Genomic DNA, 15287 nt, shown 5'->3' with positions numbered 1-15287 from the left:
CACAGCAGGATAAATTTATGCTCCAGATATAGCAATTTTGTGGTTGGTAATTCTCGAGGTCAACGATGTCAAATAATCCATTTTCTCAGGGCTGCACAAGGGAATAAAAGGATCCATAGGGTCCAAGCCCCGAATTTCTCTAGTATGCAACGTTGGCAAGAGGGATATTTTTTTGTGTGTGGAAAAAAAAAAATGCCAGCATTTATTTACATTGCAAAAGTACTGCCACGAGTTTTCGGAGAAGGAGATCCAGTATCAACGATCAGTCAATCACTGCAGACTAGTTACCACTGCACAGCTTGGCTCAGTAAATAAAAAAAATCCAGACAGAAGTGTATGCTGTATATTTTACTCCCATGAAATAAAACACATTTTTTTTCATGTTTGCTGAAAAGTAAAACAATAATATTGTACGAAATGTTATACACAGGGCATGTTTTACATTGCAATATCAGAAACATCATTGCATCCACCAGAGGTACTATTCTAAAACTGATATTCACACAATTTTTTTTAATAATTATATGTTAGAAACATACAGTGTCGCATTTAGTATATACATTCCCTTGCTTGCAAGCGAAAAAATCCTAATCGCTTCTGTGTAACATGCTTTATTTTAAAGCCTAACCTTTTAAAAACACTGTTGTGATATTACTAACAACTGCTTTTATAAAATTAATTTGACATTTCGATATATATACATCCTTTCAGTCATTTTTATGTTAACAATGCTAAACTTAAAAAATAACAAGCTTATAGTAACATTAAAATGTCATATCATATCCAGTCAAACATTTGTCCATATATATATATATGTCCTTGTAACTGTTGAAATACTCTTAGTGAAAGAAAGATCTCAGAATCTGTAGGAGGTCCTTTGAAAACAAAGGAACTATCTTATTTCAGTGGTTTCCTCTTTTTTTCCTCTTTCTCTTTGTCTCTTCCTCTTTCTCTGACTCTGTCTGATTTTTCTTCCTTTCTCTTTCTCTCTAGTGCCCATTACTTTCTAGTGAAATTCTCAGTCTCTGCGGGAAATGGGAAGGGATTCCCATGCAGTGTTTCCTACTTGAATGTTTCACACGGGTCTGTCCACCGCGTACTGGCAAGCACTCAGGTTGGAAGCGGGGTTCTGCACACTGGCATAGCCAAAACTGGAGTGCTGCTTGGCTTTAAGTCTCAGACTCGCCAAGCTCGAGTTACATGTGTCCCTATAAACATACGGAGGCGTTGGAGGAGCATAAGGACAGGCTGGCGTTGGCACTGCAGAATTCAGGGAGGGATTGCTCAAGTTGTTCAAGTTATTCAGGCTGTTGAGGCTGGAGCCAGGGACCCCGGTGACTGCAGAGGGTACCATGCTTGAAGACATACTCATGGAGGAGATGGAGTTTGGAGGGGAGAACATGCTCTGAGAAGACAGAGGGTTGACATTCATGGAGTTGAAGAAAGGAAAGCTTTTGGTGGAGAGGGAAGCGGAGGTCAGGCCCTTGGCCGCCCAGTTGTTGTACGAGTAGCCAGGGTACATGTCATCATAGGGCTGCATGAGGCCGTTAAACTGTGGACCAAAGCCGTTTTTGCATAGCTCGGCTTGCTGGTTCCTTTCTCTCTTTCTCCATTTGGCTCTGCGGTTCTTGAACCAAACCTTTGGAAAGGGGGGAGAGGAAGGGAGGGAGATGTGAGAGGCGAGTTAGTCAGGAACCACTATAACCACCTTTGCAGGTTCTCGGGGTAACAGCCGAGCATGTTCGTATCTAAGTTATATATAAAAATGTGTACGAACATATATATATACACATCCATATATAGACTCGCCTTCTCCGCTGTGGAGCCCCGCGCTGGGCTGGGGTAGCGATGTGCTGCCGGGACCGCCGAGCACCCCCGAGGCCACCCGGGTTTAGCAAGGTAGATTCGTGGCCGCGTCATTCCACCCTCGTCCACCCCCACCCTTCCATTCCCCACCCCCAGTCCCCTGTCCCCCCCCCACCCTGTAGCCCCCCCGTATAATTCGTGATGCTCTAATTCGCGCCACAGAGGCCAACGCTCCCTTCTTATTCTCTCTCTTCCCTCTCCCCACCACCCCGCCCCTTCATTTCTCTTGTTTTTTTCCCCCTTCTCCCTTGGCTTTTTCCGCCCTGAAGCCATCCAGGGGAAATACAAAAGTGCAAAAGCGAGGGCAAAGTTCCTGGAAATCCGCGTAATATTTAAGGCAGTGGTACGGGGAAGGAGGGGGAAGCCAGCAACTAATAAATCCTTGCTGCAGTTTGCTAAAGCTACAAGTTCCTCCTGCGTGAAAGCTTCCAGTGCCGAAAACTACTTTCTAAACAAACTCGTTCGACTGCCTTTGGCGGGAGGAAGGGGAGAAGGGGGGGAGAAAAGAAAAAGGAATTTAAAAAAAAGGAAAAAGAAAAAAAAATCGCCATTTAACAACGTGTTAAACGAGATCTAAGGGACCCTCCCCGCAGACAATGGGGAAAACGTTCCCTTTCCCAATCCACATCTGAGTGTCTGACCCGTCGGGCAGCCGCCAGCAGCAGCCTCACCGTGTGTATTGAAACCACCTCGACCTCGGGGTGTTTGTGGTAACCCCCACCCTAGTCGAGCAGGGCGGGAGCTGGCCGTACACCACGGGGTCGGGCCCGATCTGGAGGCATCGCGCGGACCGAAACAAAAACTCCGGCAAAAGCCGCGTTGCGACCGACAGCGCTCCGTGCAGGACACCGGCCCGGCCGCGTCCCGCTCCCGCCGTGGGGCTGCCCCGTCGCCAACACCTCCAGCTCGGGGCGGAGAGCCGGCCCCGCTCGCTGCTGACCCCAGTTCTCACTGTCTCGCTTTCCTCAATCGACATCAGGGAGAGGATTTATGTGGGATTTCCGAAAGTCTGAAGGTTCGGCCCATTTACAGGCTTCTTTTTGCATGTGCGTGTTGGGGTTTGTTGTTTTTCTTTTTTTCCCCCAGCGTGGCGTTTGCAGGCGAGCAGGATCCGGCCGCGGCATCTCTGCAGCGCCGCGATGGTCCCATAAATCTCAGAGGGGGGGAAAGGGCGGAGAGAGACGCTCGTCGAATTGTGAAACCAAAAGAAATAGAAAATGCAAGGAAGGGCACGTTTGGGAGTGCCTCGGAGTGAAGCAAAAGCTCTTGTGTATTTTACATCTTTTTCTCATTAGAAAGAGCGCAGGTTGCAGCCTGTTCCAAGTTGCTTTCTTAGCTAATGTTTTCATTAGCGTTTCGATCAAAAGGAGCGGGACGCATCGCACAGTGAAGGCGAAACGTGCAGCAAACCATATTTCGGACACACAGAGAAGGATCCCAATCTGTCTCGCTCTGACAGAAATGTCCTGCTCTGCCCTGCTTTTGTGCAAAGGCTCAGAAGTTTACATACAAGCCAAAATCGAAAGCAGCTGCAAACATTTCAGCCCTCCTTCCCTTTTCCCACCCTCCCTGACCCCCGCTGCTCCGAGCTGGAGTGCTGTGTCGGGACTTACCCTAACCCTGGCCTCGGTAAGGTTGGTCCAAACGGCGATCTCCTCCCGGGTGGACATGTCCGGGTAGCGATTCCGCTGGAAGGTGGCCTCCAGCTCCTGCAACTGCTGGCTGGTGAAGTGAGTCCGTTGCCGTCGCTGCCTCTTCTTTTTGGAGGGGTCCTCGGGCCCCGCATCCTCGTTCTTGCTCTGTTGACTCTTATCTTTCTCTGGGGGGGGGGGGGAACAAAAAAAAAAAAAACAAGGCGAAAAACGAGGGCGCCTCAGCCTCCTCAGCCTCCTCACCAGCGGCTGGGGAAGGGCTTGTCCCCAGCACTGCTGTATCCCGCAGATTGCCCCGAACGCGACTCGGCGCTGTAATGATTAACCAACGCCGGCCTCCCGCCGCCGCGGCCCCTCCGCACCCGCGGGCACTCACGAGCGGCTCCTCCCGGTGGAACCGCCGCCGCCGGGACAGCGGGACTGAGCCGCCTCTCCGTATGCAAGCGTTCCACCTATCTGCATCCACACTATTCTCCCATCTGTATACATGTAATCCTTATTATTTGCCTATCTACACCCGTATTATTCGCCTGCCTGTATTAGTATTATTTGCCCGCCTATAACAATATTCTTTGTCCGTATATATCCATATCCTTTGTCCATCTGTATCCATATTACTCGCCCATCAATTCCCACATTATTTGCCAGTCTGTATCCATACGGTTCTCCCACCGGTATACGTGCTATTCGTCTACCCTTACACATGCCATTGTCTCTCCTATAGCCGGCACACAGATACCGCACGCGAAAAACCACGAAACGTATCTCGGCTCGGGTGCGGGGCGATCCCGGGCAGAGGGGCGGCGGCGCATCGCGGTCCGCAGGGCTGCCGGGGCCGCCTGCCCGACCGGGTCGAAGCAGGACAGGGCGGCGGGGCGCCCTTCGGCTGGGGTCTCTGCCGCTCGCCCCCTCTTACCTGCGGCCTCGGGGCTGGAGGTGTCGGAGATGGTGTGCACCTCCAGCCGGTGCTTGGCGGACTCCAGGGAGGAGCGCCCCTGCCCCGGCGCCAGCGCCGTCGCCATGGCCAGCGCGGGCTGATGGTGGTGGCAAGATGATGAAGAGGAGGAGGAGGAGGAGGAGGAGGAGGAAGGTGAGGAGGAGCACAGCTTATTCCCGGCTCCCAGGCGCTCCAGGTTTAACGGGTCCTTCATGCAGTTCATCGGCAGAAGGACGCCGAAGTCTACGTGCGCGCCTGGGGGGTCGATAGGAGAAGGTATGCGTGTGTCTGTAGGTGTCGGTACGTGTAGGAGCGTCCGCGAGGCGCCCCCTCCGCGGGCGCGGAGCAGCCCCGCGGCTGCGGGGGGTCAGGGTTGCCAGACGGGGAGCCGCGGCGGGGCGGGCGACGTTCGACTAGCGCCCAGGTGGCACGGCGAGCGTCGGAGCCCCCGCCGCCCGGGGGGCCGCGGCGGCGGCGACAGGCGAGAGGGCGAGTCCGGTCCTGTAAGAGCCGTCACGGCGACACGGCTGCTCCCCGGCCGGCAGCCCCCGGCCCGCCGCGGGTCTCCGCGGGGCGGGGGCGGCGAGGCGCGGCAGCGCTCCGCGGGGCGCTCCTCTCCGCTGCCCGCGCATGGACCCGCGCCGCGGCCGGCCCCGCACAGCATCAGCTCAGCCGCTTCCCTTTTGGCCTGACATCTTAAACCGGCGGCGGCCTTCCCCGCGCCGCACGTCACCCACCCCGCCCCGCACCGCCCCCGCACCGCCCCTCCATCGCCCGCCCCGCCCCGCCCGCGCCCCGCCCCGCCCCGCCCGCGCGGCCCTGCGCGCCCCGCACCGCCCCCCGCGCTCTCCCGGCGATGGGCACACCCACCCCCCATCTCAAAACCCCCGCCTGTTTGCCCCGCGGGTGGTACCCGCGCCCGGAGAGCCCGGCCTCCGGCCGCTCCTCACAGGGCACCCCGTCGGGGCGGTCCGTGCACGTCCGTTCCGCGCCTCGCCGCACTCGCGGACCCGCGGGGGTAAGGAGTGGAGCGCTCAGCACTGGCAGAGGCGCTGCAGCAGGAGGAAGAAAGCGGGGAAGCCCCGAGCCCGATTCCCTTCTTATGGAGAGGGTGGAAAATAAACGGGACGGGGACGCGGCCGGTTAGACGGTGGATCTTGGGCTGATAACAGCGATAACTAAACACAAGCGACAAAAACTTCCCCTCGCTCGCGTTCTGGTCTTCCTCTGCCCGCACGGAAGACGGAGAACACGGGGGGAAAATCCCCTCCTTGGCTTTGCCGTTCCTGCCCCTTCCCTGCAACCGGCTCCCAAAAGCTAGCTCCCAAGGAGGCTTTTCCACCCTGGTTTTACAACTTACCCGCGTAGTTACCCGCGGGATGATTCCTCCCTCTCGACGTGGATCCGCAGGGACCGTCCCGCGCCCCCGCAGTAGTCCCCGAACCCACGCCCACGCAAGCCGTTCACAGAGTTCGGCCAAGTCCCACACAGGGCCGGGAGCCGGCACACAACCTTCTCATACCCCTCTCCGAGACTTGGGGGTAGGATTTGACCCCTCGTCCGGGCAGCGGCAGTAGAGGACGGGCTGTGCTGTCCCGTCGTTCCCTGTTACGGGGCCGCTTCATAGCGCGGGGGCGAGGCTGCTGTGGACCTAGGTCTCGCAGGAGGAAGGAGGAGCGGGGCTATTTCACGTGCGTCTAAGGCGGTGGCAGGTTGCCCTCCAGTGCTGGCCAGTTCCTCCTGGGGCAGAGGAGTCTGTCCCCGAGCCCTAGCCCGCAAAGCCGACACTGCCCCAGGGGAGTCGTGGCTGTGGCAGGGATAGGAGCCTGAAGGAGCCCAGGCGCGGGAAATGCAGGTTTGAGTCTCTATCTTCAGTTTGTCTGGCCGGTCACTGGTATCGAAAAGTTACAGAAAGCTTCCCTTTGATGTAGCCCTTTACACCCACATCCCAAAGCCCAAACTTTTCTGTGCCCCGTTCACGTCCCGTTTGCCACATCCCACCCCCACCTCCCCGCAAGGGTCTTCCTTAGTCGCTGATTCTTGTTCAAGGTATGTATCATCCATTGCAATCTTAGTTATCGCTAAATTATACATATTACTTTCGCAGCCTGTTAGTAAAGAAGGTTAAATTAATTTACATTCTGCTCATTATCTGGTGTTTAAATGACGTGTTTTTATCCCTGAGATTTGGCAAAGAATCTCTTTCCTCAGACCCCACAGCGTTTCGATGGAGACAATGCTCTTACATTTGTAGTGGATTTTAATCTGATAAGACTCTAATTTGCTTAAGTCTTTTAAATAGGGGGTTTAAAATGATTCTAGCCGTTTTCTTATTGAATTTCCGCTAATTCCCCGAAGATCATAAAGTATATGTGTAAAGTAAATATTTCCTCCCTTTGCACCGGCAGTAGATGACCTATAACTAAGTCAATATGAATCCAGCTCCATTCTGCACATTTTGTTTACCAATCATATCCCAGATTCTTCTTAACCTCTCCCTTCCTCCGTGGTCCCGCACCCAGAATCCCCCCCTCTACCATTTGCCCACGGCGGGGCTGTGCCAAGACCGCGGGCAGGGGGCTGCCACGGCCTCGGCCTCGCTGCGAGGGGCACTTGGGAGGGGGCGCTGCCCTTCTCCAGCCCCCAAATCGGGGTTCCAACAAGTCTACAAAGCCCTGGGGAGGGGGAGCCAGAGGGAGAAGGGATACAGTGGTATCTCCTCCCATCTTTTTTTTTCCAAACGGGGCAACGCAACCCTGTCGCAGATGACACCCATCACCACTTTTCTTTTTTTTACATTGATTTATTTTTAGTCATTTGGGGGCAATGCTGGCTTCTTCCGTCGCGGCTCGAAACGAAAAGTCCCTCCCGCCTGCTCGGCTCAGAGTGCTTGTTACGCGCATTATGTCCTCGCAGGGCGCAGCCCCTGTATCCGTCCGCGGTAGCCCTCTCTGTCCTGGGACAGTTGGCATGAGCAGTCGGTTCCTGGCGCGCTTCCCCAGGGAACGGGGAGAGTAGGAGCAGGGCCCGGCCACTGCGCCACCCTCCCACACCCTCTCTAGCACCAGCCTCGCGTCTCCTAGACCCGGGCGGGACAGACCCTCCCGCCGTCCCCGCGCCTCTAAAAGCGGGGCACAGCACTGGCCCGGGCCCTGGCAGCCCAAAGAGAGAGCCTGTCGGCATTTCCTAACGTGCCTTTGATTAAAACTCCCCCACCCCAGGCAGGAGGGGAGCTACCACACAGCATTAGTTGTCATGGTGACCATAAATCACGTAAATCCAAAAATACCCACCTATAATCTGAGATGAAGCTTTTATTTCCCAAGTGAAATAATATTTTAAAAGCTGTCAGCCAACCGAAAAACAACCTAATTGTAGTCACCCAGGTAATATATTAGCGGTAAAGGTTTCAATTAAAATGTCAAGTGTTTTTAAATTTTTTTCTTCATTTTTTTTTTTTCTGCTAGAAACTCCCATCACCTCCCCGGTTCGGGTCCTGCCCGCAAAGCAGTCTCACCCGCCTACCGACTGTCCGCGCCTGCTGCGTGTAGCTACCACCACCGAAAAAACTCCAAACATTTGGGAGAATTCTTCCCTTTCCCTTTCGCGCGGCGCTGCAGGGCCCGTCGGGGACGCGCGCCTGTGGGCTAGAGGGCATCCGCCCGCTGCCAAAAATGGAGAATCTGGGCTGCTCCCCACTCCACTCCACCTTCTTTTTAATTTCGTGGGGTTTTGACGGTGAGGGGATTGTTCTTTGGTTAAGGTGATGGTTTTTTTTGGTTGGTTGTTTTTTTGTGTTTGGTTTGTAGGCTTTTTGTTGGTTTTTTTTTTTGATGGCTTTTTTCTGTTTTTTTTTTTTTTTTTTTTTTCCCCCTTAGAGGTGTTTTTTGACCTCACGCTGCCATCGGCAGAGCTGGCGACCCAGGATGCCCGGTGCCGGTCCCGGTGAGGGAGACTCGGGAGCGGGGCCGGGAGCTGAGAAGCTCGGCTGGGGGTGCTGCAGGGTAGCCAGACCTACTGCGGGTATTTATTTTCCCACTTTTCCTTTATCTTCTCACGAGAACTTTGTTTCTAGGCGTAATAGTCCCCTAAATGGATAAATTGGTTCTTATGTAGAGTCTCCAGCTAGTCCTGTTGTCTTTTACCTTTGGCTTGTTTTCTTTCGCCTATCTCGGATTACCGGGTATTCTCCTCGATGAAGAGCCATTAATTACCCATTCAGTCAATATTAGGAAGACTACAGAGCTTTTTACATAGGATTAAGAAGACATCAGATTGTTCCGTTAGTATATTCCTACTCACGAATAAGCTTTCGTTATACATTTAGTTTTCCCTGGAGTGAGGCTAACAACTGCTGCATATATTATTCTCAGACGACAACCAGGGAGAGAAAAAATTCTATAACCGAAACGCAATAAATAACTTCTAATTTGCGCTTGGCGGGGGGTGCGGGACAGGGAGCTCACCTTCCGCGGCGCCGCACAGGGGCAGCGCACCCGTGGAGTGCCTGTGCCCTGGCTAGGGGACATTCCTGCTCCACGGCGCGGGTCACAATTCCGGGGACAAATTTGGCCACGCTGTGTGAGGAGGAGGGTGAAGCTCGGCTCTGCCTGGCGGCCCAGAGGCGGCAGCGACGCCCCGCTCCGGCTCCGCCTTGGCCCCCCCGCCTTGGCTCCCTCCCGCGGAGGCAGAGGCTGCGCGCCCACCTCGTCCCGAGGCTCAAAAAAGGCACCGGGGACCTTGGCTTTGCATGCTGCCGTGCCTTTAGCCGGCCTAGACGGAAAGCTGAATCAGCATTAGGTTTTTTTAAGTTTTTGTTTTTGAGAAAGAAATGTTCAGTTACAAAAGATTCAGACCAATTCTTTTTCTTTTTTGAGCGAGAGAGTTGAAACAATCGATTTGTGATGCTGAGTGACGATTTAGGGGCGGAAGGTAATTTCAACGTTTTATGCTGGAGGCTGCTGTTTCAGCAATACCTAGATTATCGATTAGAGGGAAGGATTCTTAAGTAGAATTCACAGAGCTAACAAATCGTATAGATTATATATACATATATATATATATATATATATATATATACACATGTTCACACAAATATCTTAAGCATCCTCTCACCCTGCTTAAAAATTATTCGAACAAACCCACTAACAAGCATTTATGTGTGCTGTGGGGCTGCCGAAGCATGTGCTGAAGTTTTCCTAATTTTGTGGGACTGGTCACGCAGCAGCAATTTTCCCGTCTCTCTGGAGAAACCTGACACCCGCCGGACTGCGTTTGACACTCAAGGCTGCGATAATATTTTCATACTTTCCCATTTTCCTTTCCTTGGCGTGGCCACGGACTCGTTTTTTCTGGAATAACCCTCCCTCCCCGCGCCCCATTCCCCACGGGAACTGGGCATGCCAGTGTCGTTTTGGAGGGTCTCCTACTGAATTTCGTTTCCTCCTTTCGCAGAAGCATCGATTTGACCAAACAGTCGTATGTTTTGTTATTATTGCCAGTGGTTCTAGTTAGCGATTATTCTCCTCGTGGCCACCGACGGTGCCTAACTCACGAAATTACCTGACTGCTCTCGTAATTTCAAGAGCTGAACTGTGACGGTGTGTGGGGGGGTGTCCCCAGTCGCCTCTACTCCCTTCCCCACCTCCCACCCAGCCATCCCCAAAGATTAGACCATTTGCGAAGTCAATCCCATAAAGCATGGCATACTGACGGCCAGGTAAGATAAAAACCAACGAGCACCGCGCCGTTTTAAGCAAATCAAAGCCAAGACTCAACAAAACCCTCCAGTATCACGAGAAAACTCCCATGATTTCTACTCTTTACAGCAAGTCTCACGAGCAGCCCTGGGCGTCTCGGGACTTGCCATTTTTCGTTGCACAGAGGCGGGGGCTGCGGCTGCACGTAAGTATTGTCCCCACGTCTGCAGCGATATATTTCCATATCTGCAAGGATATATCTGTATCCGTGGTCGTCGCGCTTCCCTTCCCCGTAAAAGGGAATGGCTTAATGATCAGGCAACTCCGCGTTGCTTATTGGACTCGGACGGATATTTTAATTAACGACATTAAAGGTGTTTAGATAGCAATTTCCCCTGCATACCGGCGAGTCAAAAACAGACCGTTTGGTACGGTAACGAGGCAGGAAATTTTGCGTGTACTACAATAATCCAGGTTCATAATTGATGTTTAAGAAAATAACCATTTGTTTCTCGGCAGAGGAAGTAAAAGTTACCGTGTCAGGGAACATATGTGGATATTACTTTTATAAATACTTAGTCGAATAAAGCTGACTTGGAAGGGCTCATAAATTTATTATATCAGAAAGGTCCCCACTTTCCCATTAGATCGTGCTAAGGGCTTTGATTAAGACCACCTGTTCATCGGGAGGAAAAGGCAGGGGAGGGTAAAAAGGCCTTTCTTATTTGCAAACCATATATAAAGCAATGTCACCCTTCCTTTCCACATTATTTGACACTTATTACTGGCCGAGGGGAAAAGTGTCATACCCTGGTAAAGCATATTTGTGCACAATTGAATATCGTGTATGTTTCCGGGATTAAAAATTATCGGCTCGTAATACCTTCTCGTTTGGATTTACCCCGGATTTTGTTCGCTAACCTTCCTTTAGACTAAGCATTTCTTTTTCTAGGGGTTTTGATGTCCAGCTAACAAATCCTGTTTAAAGTCTCCTGGGGAGGGTGGACTCGGGAAAGGGATGTGGCCTCTCCTGAAATCACTGGATGTTATTTGAGAAATAGCGAGCTGTTTGGCCAAACAGGGTTAATACAGTATTCTTACAAGGAAGTGTTTAACCACGGGACCAGGAATACGTGCATTATTAATTCACTCTAGTTTCCTGTATTATTAATTCAGGTTAATGTATTTTATTTAAACAAAATTACGTTTATCTTGGATTAAACAGTCTCTCAAAATACAGAGCGCTTGTTTTCTTCTTTGTAATATGTTTGCATTGCTGTTTTTCTTTACCACCCCTCGGGCTAGCCTATCAGACCCCCTGAAGTGGGCAGGGGAAGAGCAGGCAGGAACTCTCTCTGCCTGTAGACGGGGCGCTGTGGGGGTGCCTACCTCTGAGAGCAGGAGAGGACTGACGGCTTGTTTACGGGTGAGGGGGTGAGTGGTGTCAAAAAATAGAAAATAAATATAAATACAAGAGCGACGCTGCGGGTGTCTGAACGGCGCACTGACACCGATACTTTTTTAGGGGGAGGCGCTGGCGGCGAGGGCTGGTGCGCTGCTGCGGCCGCGGGGGTGCGCGCACTCCCTTTCCCTTTCCCCTTCCCCTTCTTCCCTGTCCCGCGGGCGCGCAGCTCCAGGCGCAAGCGGCGCCCGGCGGGCAGCAGAGGGCGCGCTGGCGCCGCGCAGGCGGTCCCGGCGCGGGGCTGCCCCCGCCGCCCCACAGCGCGCCCCGCGGAGCGGCGCGGAGGGGCCGCCGCGCACCGCCGGTGCCGGGGGGCGGCCGCCCGGAGACCGCGCTGCCGGCGGGCTCCTTGTGGCCCTCCGGCTCCTCCGTCCCTCTTACTGATGTCCACCTCCTTGGGAAAAAGACACTCGACGGCGGCGGGCTGCACCCCTGCGCACGGGGACACGGGGCGGGGGGGGACAGGGAAGAGGTGTGTGGGTGGTCAGCGCCCGACGCTTCCCCGGGGGCGGCTCCGCCTGGCTCCACACCCGCGCACCGCTCCGCACGGCAGCGGGGCCGCTGTGCCTCCGGCCCGACGGGCGATAGTGTCTCTTACCTAGCTGAACACAGGCGGAGACAAGTTTGCGGCAGTTGGACTCCATTACCCGATATCTGAAAAAGATGAAGGCACCGGAGTTTTAAAACGATTATTTTGGGATTGAAAAGTACATGCAAAAAACCCGAAACGCCGCCGCCTCAGGAGTACGTCTCAACGATGGGGGCTGGAACACGCACTTTTCTCCAGAGATACGCTCAATGTCCCCTCTCCCTGCCTCAGCCTCGGGTCCCACCCGAGTTACACCACGGGACAGGCGCAAACACCCGTGGCGGTTTCCCAGCCCGTTGGAACGCTCGGCCTCCCTCTATCCCTCGGTACTTGGGGACAAGGAGGAGAGTCCCCTGACCTAGTGGCCGTACGCAGGACACCCCGGCCCCGGTCGCAGGGGAGGTGTAGGGCAGCGGGTACCAGCAGCCGCTACCCCACCACGGCGGAAGTTGCGCGGCAGCGGCTGCGCCTCCGCGCTCCCCGGCCGCCACTGCCGCCTCCTTGTCTGAGACGTCGGGCAGTAAAATCATAGGATTAGTGCCTGATTGAGATGTCTGTTCGTGATATATTACAAAATTCATTATCACAGCTCTCTACTAACTCGATATGAAGTAACACAGATGGGATTTTATTAGTCCAGGCTTCAAATGTTTACTTATGATAATTTCGGGGGAAATTTGCATGTCACCATCATTTCGGTAATCTTTCTTCTTCTTTATCGCTTCTTTTTTAATGTCTGGACCGGGCGCATTATTAGCTGGTGCTTAGAAATGCGGTAGCCTGGAGCCGAGGCACGTTTGGGATGAGCAGTGCCAGCCGCAGCACTCGCCGTGCAGGGCCCCGCGGCCCCGACCCTGCCACCCTCTGCCGGGCAGGCGGGATAAGGCCGTGGAAAAAGGGAAGGAAAAGTAGGGGGGGAAAAAAGGGAAAAAAAAAGAAAAAAGAAAAATGAAAAAGAGGGGGAAATGGGAAGGTGCGGTTATCGAGACTCCTCGGGGTCATGTCGTGACATGGCGGTTTATATTCCAAGCTGACGGACGCCAGAGAGGAACTCCCTCCAGCAGCCGGGCCTAGCATACGAGCAGTGCCTAAATTAATCGAGAAGGCAATCGAGAGAACCTTAAGTCTTTGCCGATGGTCCTTATTTCGGCATAGGTCTCTGTCAAGATCAGTCCTGCGTGACAAATTCAGCTGCCCTCCCCCGCGGCCTGCCTCTATGACTGATTTATCTCACGAGCGGAGACACACGGCTCCCCCAACACACACGCACTGCCACGGAGGGGAAGTTTTTCCTCTCTACTCAAATGCCGGTCTCCTCCGAGAAAAGTACCTTTCCCGGACGAATTATTATTCCTTCCTTGCTCTCAGTTGCCCGTATTTCTCCTTCCTTTTCTCCTCTCCGTATCCTCTTTTAATTTTTGTTGCAAGGCACATCGCAGTACGGGGCCAAGGGGAGTGAGAAGCGTTTCCCCCTATTGTCTCCAGCCCGGCGACTCAAACGAAAGCAACTCCACTTGCTTTTCCATTTCCATTTCTCTGAGCACTTAGAATTAAATATCTCTGCAGCTCCACGCACCCACAGCCCCAGAAAACACACCAGCTGCGCGACCTTCCCTTTCTCCGCGGCCGGGCCCGCTCAGCAGCAACCTGCTCGGAGCAACTGCAGGGCGCAGACGGGAAAGCACTGTCAAACTGCATTATTATTTTTACCCTTATTGGTATCTATCACTATTCTTTCGGGAGAAAAAAAAAAATCCACCATCCCCCAGAAATAACGAGAGTCGCCTGGTAAGGATCTCAGCACCGCCCGAAATACTGTGGTCCGTGATTTTGGCGGGAGGCTTTTCGGCAGAGGCCCGCGGCCGCTGGCTCTCAAACGAAAGGGGGTTCCGTGCGGGGCCTACCCTTTCCCGGTGCCCGCAGGGCAGCCGTGCCCCGTCGTCCTCCCGCGGGGCGTACTGTGGGGTCCCGACCACAGACCCTGCAGCCGGCCCGGCAGACCCGCCGCATCGCTTTTGGGAGGCCCGAGCGCGGGCCGGCGCCGCTGCCGCCCCCCGCCCGGGTGCGCGGCTCCGCGGCGGGAAGGCGCTGCCTGCGCGGCCGCTTCCCCGGCGCCCGCCCCACCGAGGGAGGCGGGGACCGGCACTGCGGACAAGCAACGCGGGGGCAGCGCTTGTTCCCCTCGCTGACAGCCCCGCGGGACGGGCCGCAGCCGCTCGGAAGGACACCAGAGACTCAGGTCCACGGGACCCCGTTCAGCCGGCCCACGGCCCCGCCGCCCGTCCCGGGGTGGGCAGAACCGGGACCGGCGGGGTCCGCAGCCCCGCGCCTGTCCCGCCGACACCTCCCGCGCCTACCGCACTCACCGAGGCCGGTCGCGCTGTCCGCCCCGCTGCTCTCGCTGCTGGTGCCTGTGCTGGAGGGGGCGGCGGGGCCGCGCCGGGCTCCTGCGCTGGCTGCGGGGCCGCGGAGCCGCCGCTGGCTCCCTCCTTCCCCGGCCCTCCCGCGCCCCCGCCCCGCCCCGCCCGCCTCCCCGGGCCCTGACGTCACGCAGGCTCCGCCGAGCGCTCCCCGCCGCCGTAGGGCCGGGCCGGGCCGGGCGGCTCCGCGGCTCTCCGCGGGCACGGGCTCAGCGGCGGCGGTGGCAGCCCCCGGCCGCCGAGGGGACAGGGGGCAGGACGGAGGACTAAAGTCGGCAGCGGCAGCGCGGCGCCGGGATAGGTAGCCAGAGGAAAACCGAGGTGAGCGAGGACGGCCGTGGCCTCTCCGCGCCCGCGTAGGGCGCGCCCCGCTCCGCCCGGCGGGGGAGGGGGGACACAAGTAACTGTGGCCGAAGTTTCCCGGGCCGGGCTGGCGGCTGTCCTTGCACCAGGTGTGAAGAGGGATCGTCAACCTATTGGGAGAGGTCTCGCTTTCCTTTTTTAACCCACTATTTTTTTTTCCAATTTTTTTTACTCTTTTTTTTCTTTTTTTTTTTTTTTTTTTTTTTTTTTTTTTTTTTTTTTAAATTCGGATTGTTCTTGTTCGTGCCCGTATCGGTAACGCAGTGCTGGGGTAGCCGAAATCCTACCGCGCCTCTCTG

General features: G+C 54.9%; 1 protein-coding gene across 2 annotated transcripts; it reads right to left on the bottom strand.

Annotated features, from left to right (window-relative positions):
- Positions 1-335: 335 nt before the first annotated feature.
- PITX2 (paired like homeodomain 2) lies at positions 336-14729 on the bottom strand. 2 transcript variants are annotated; one of them, XM_051789691.1, is made up of 5 exons: positions 14572-14729; positions 12215-12270; positions 4435-4710; positions 3480-3685; positions 336-1639 (listed from the first exon to the last, which is right to left on the bottom strand). In XM_051789691.1, exons 2-5 carry the CDS (start codon positions 12258-12260, stop codon positions 1076-1078), a joined length of 1092 nt encoding a protein of 363 aa, XP_051645651.1. In that variant the 5' UTR covers positions 12261-12270; positions 14572-14729; the 3' UTR covers positions 336-1075. The 2 variants fall into 2 exon arrangements, with proteins under 2 accessions (XP_051645651.1, XP_051645652.1); XM_051789692.1 differs by lacking the exon at positions 4435-4710 and having other exon boundaries at positions 14572-14725.
- Positions 14730-15287: the final 558 nt, after the last annotated feature.

This window comes from Manacus candei, unplaced genomic scaffold (genome assembly GCF_025592945.1).
Source record: "Manacus candei isolate 608988 ecotype Guabito, Panama unplaced genomic scaffold, ASM2559294v1 h1tg000028l, whole genome shotgun sequence".
Taxonomy (NCBI): Eukaryota; Metazoa; Chordata; class Aves; order Passeriformes; family Pipridae; genus Manacus; species Manacus candei.
Note: the sequence above shows the minus strand (reverse complement) of the source record. Positions and strands in the feature narration are given on the sequence as shown.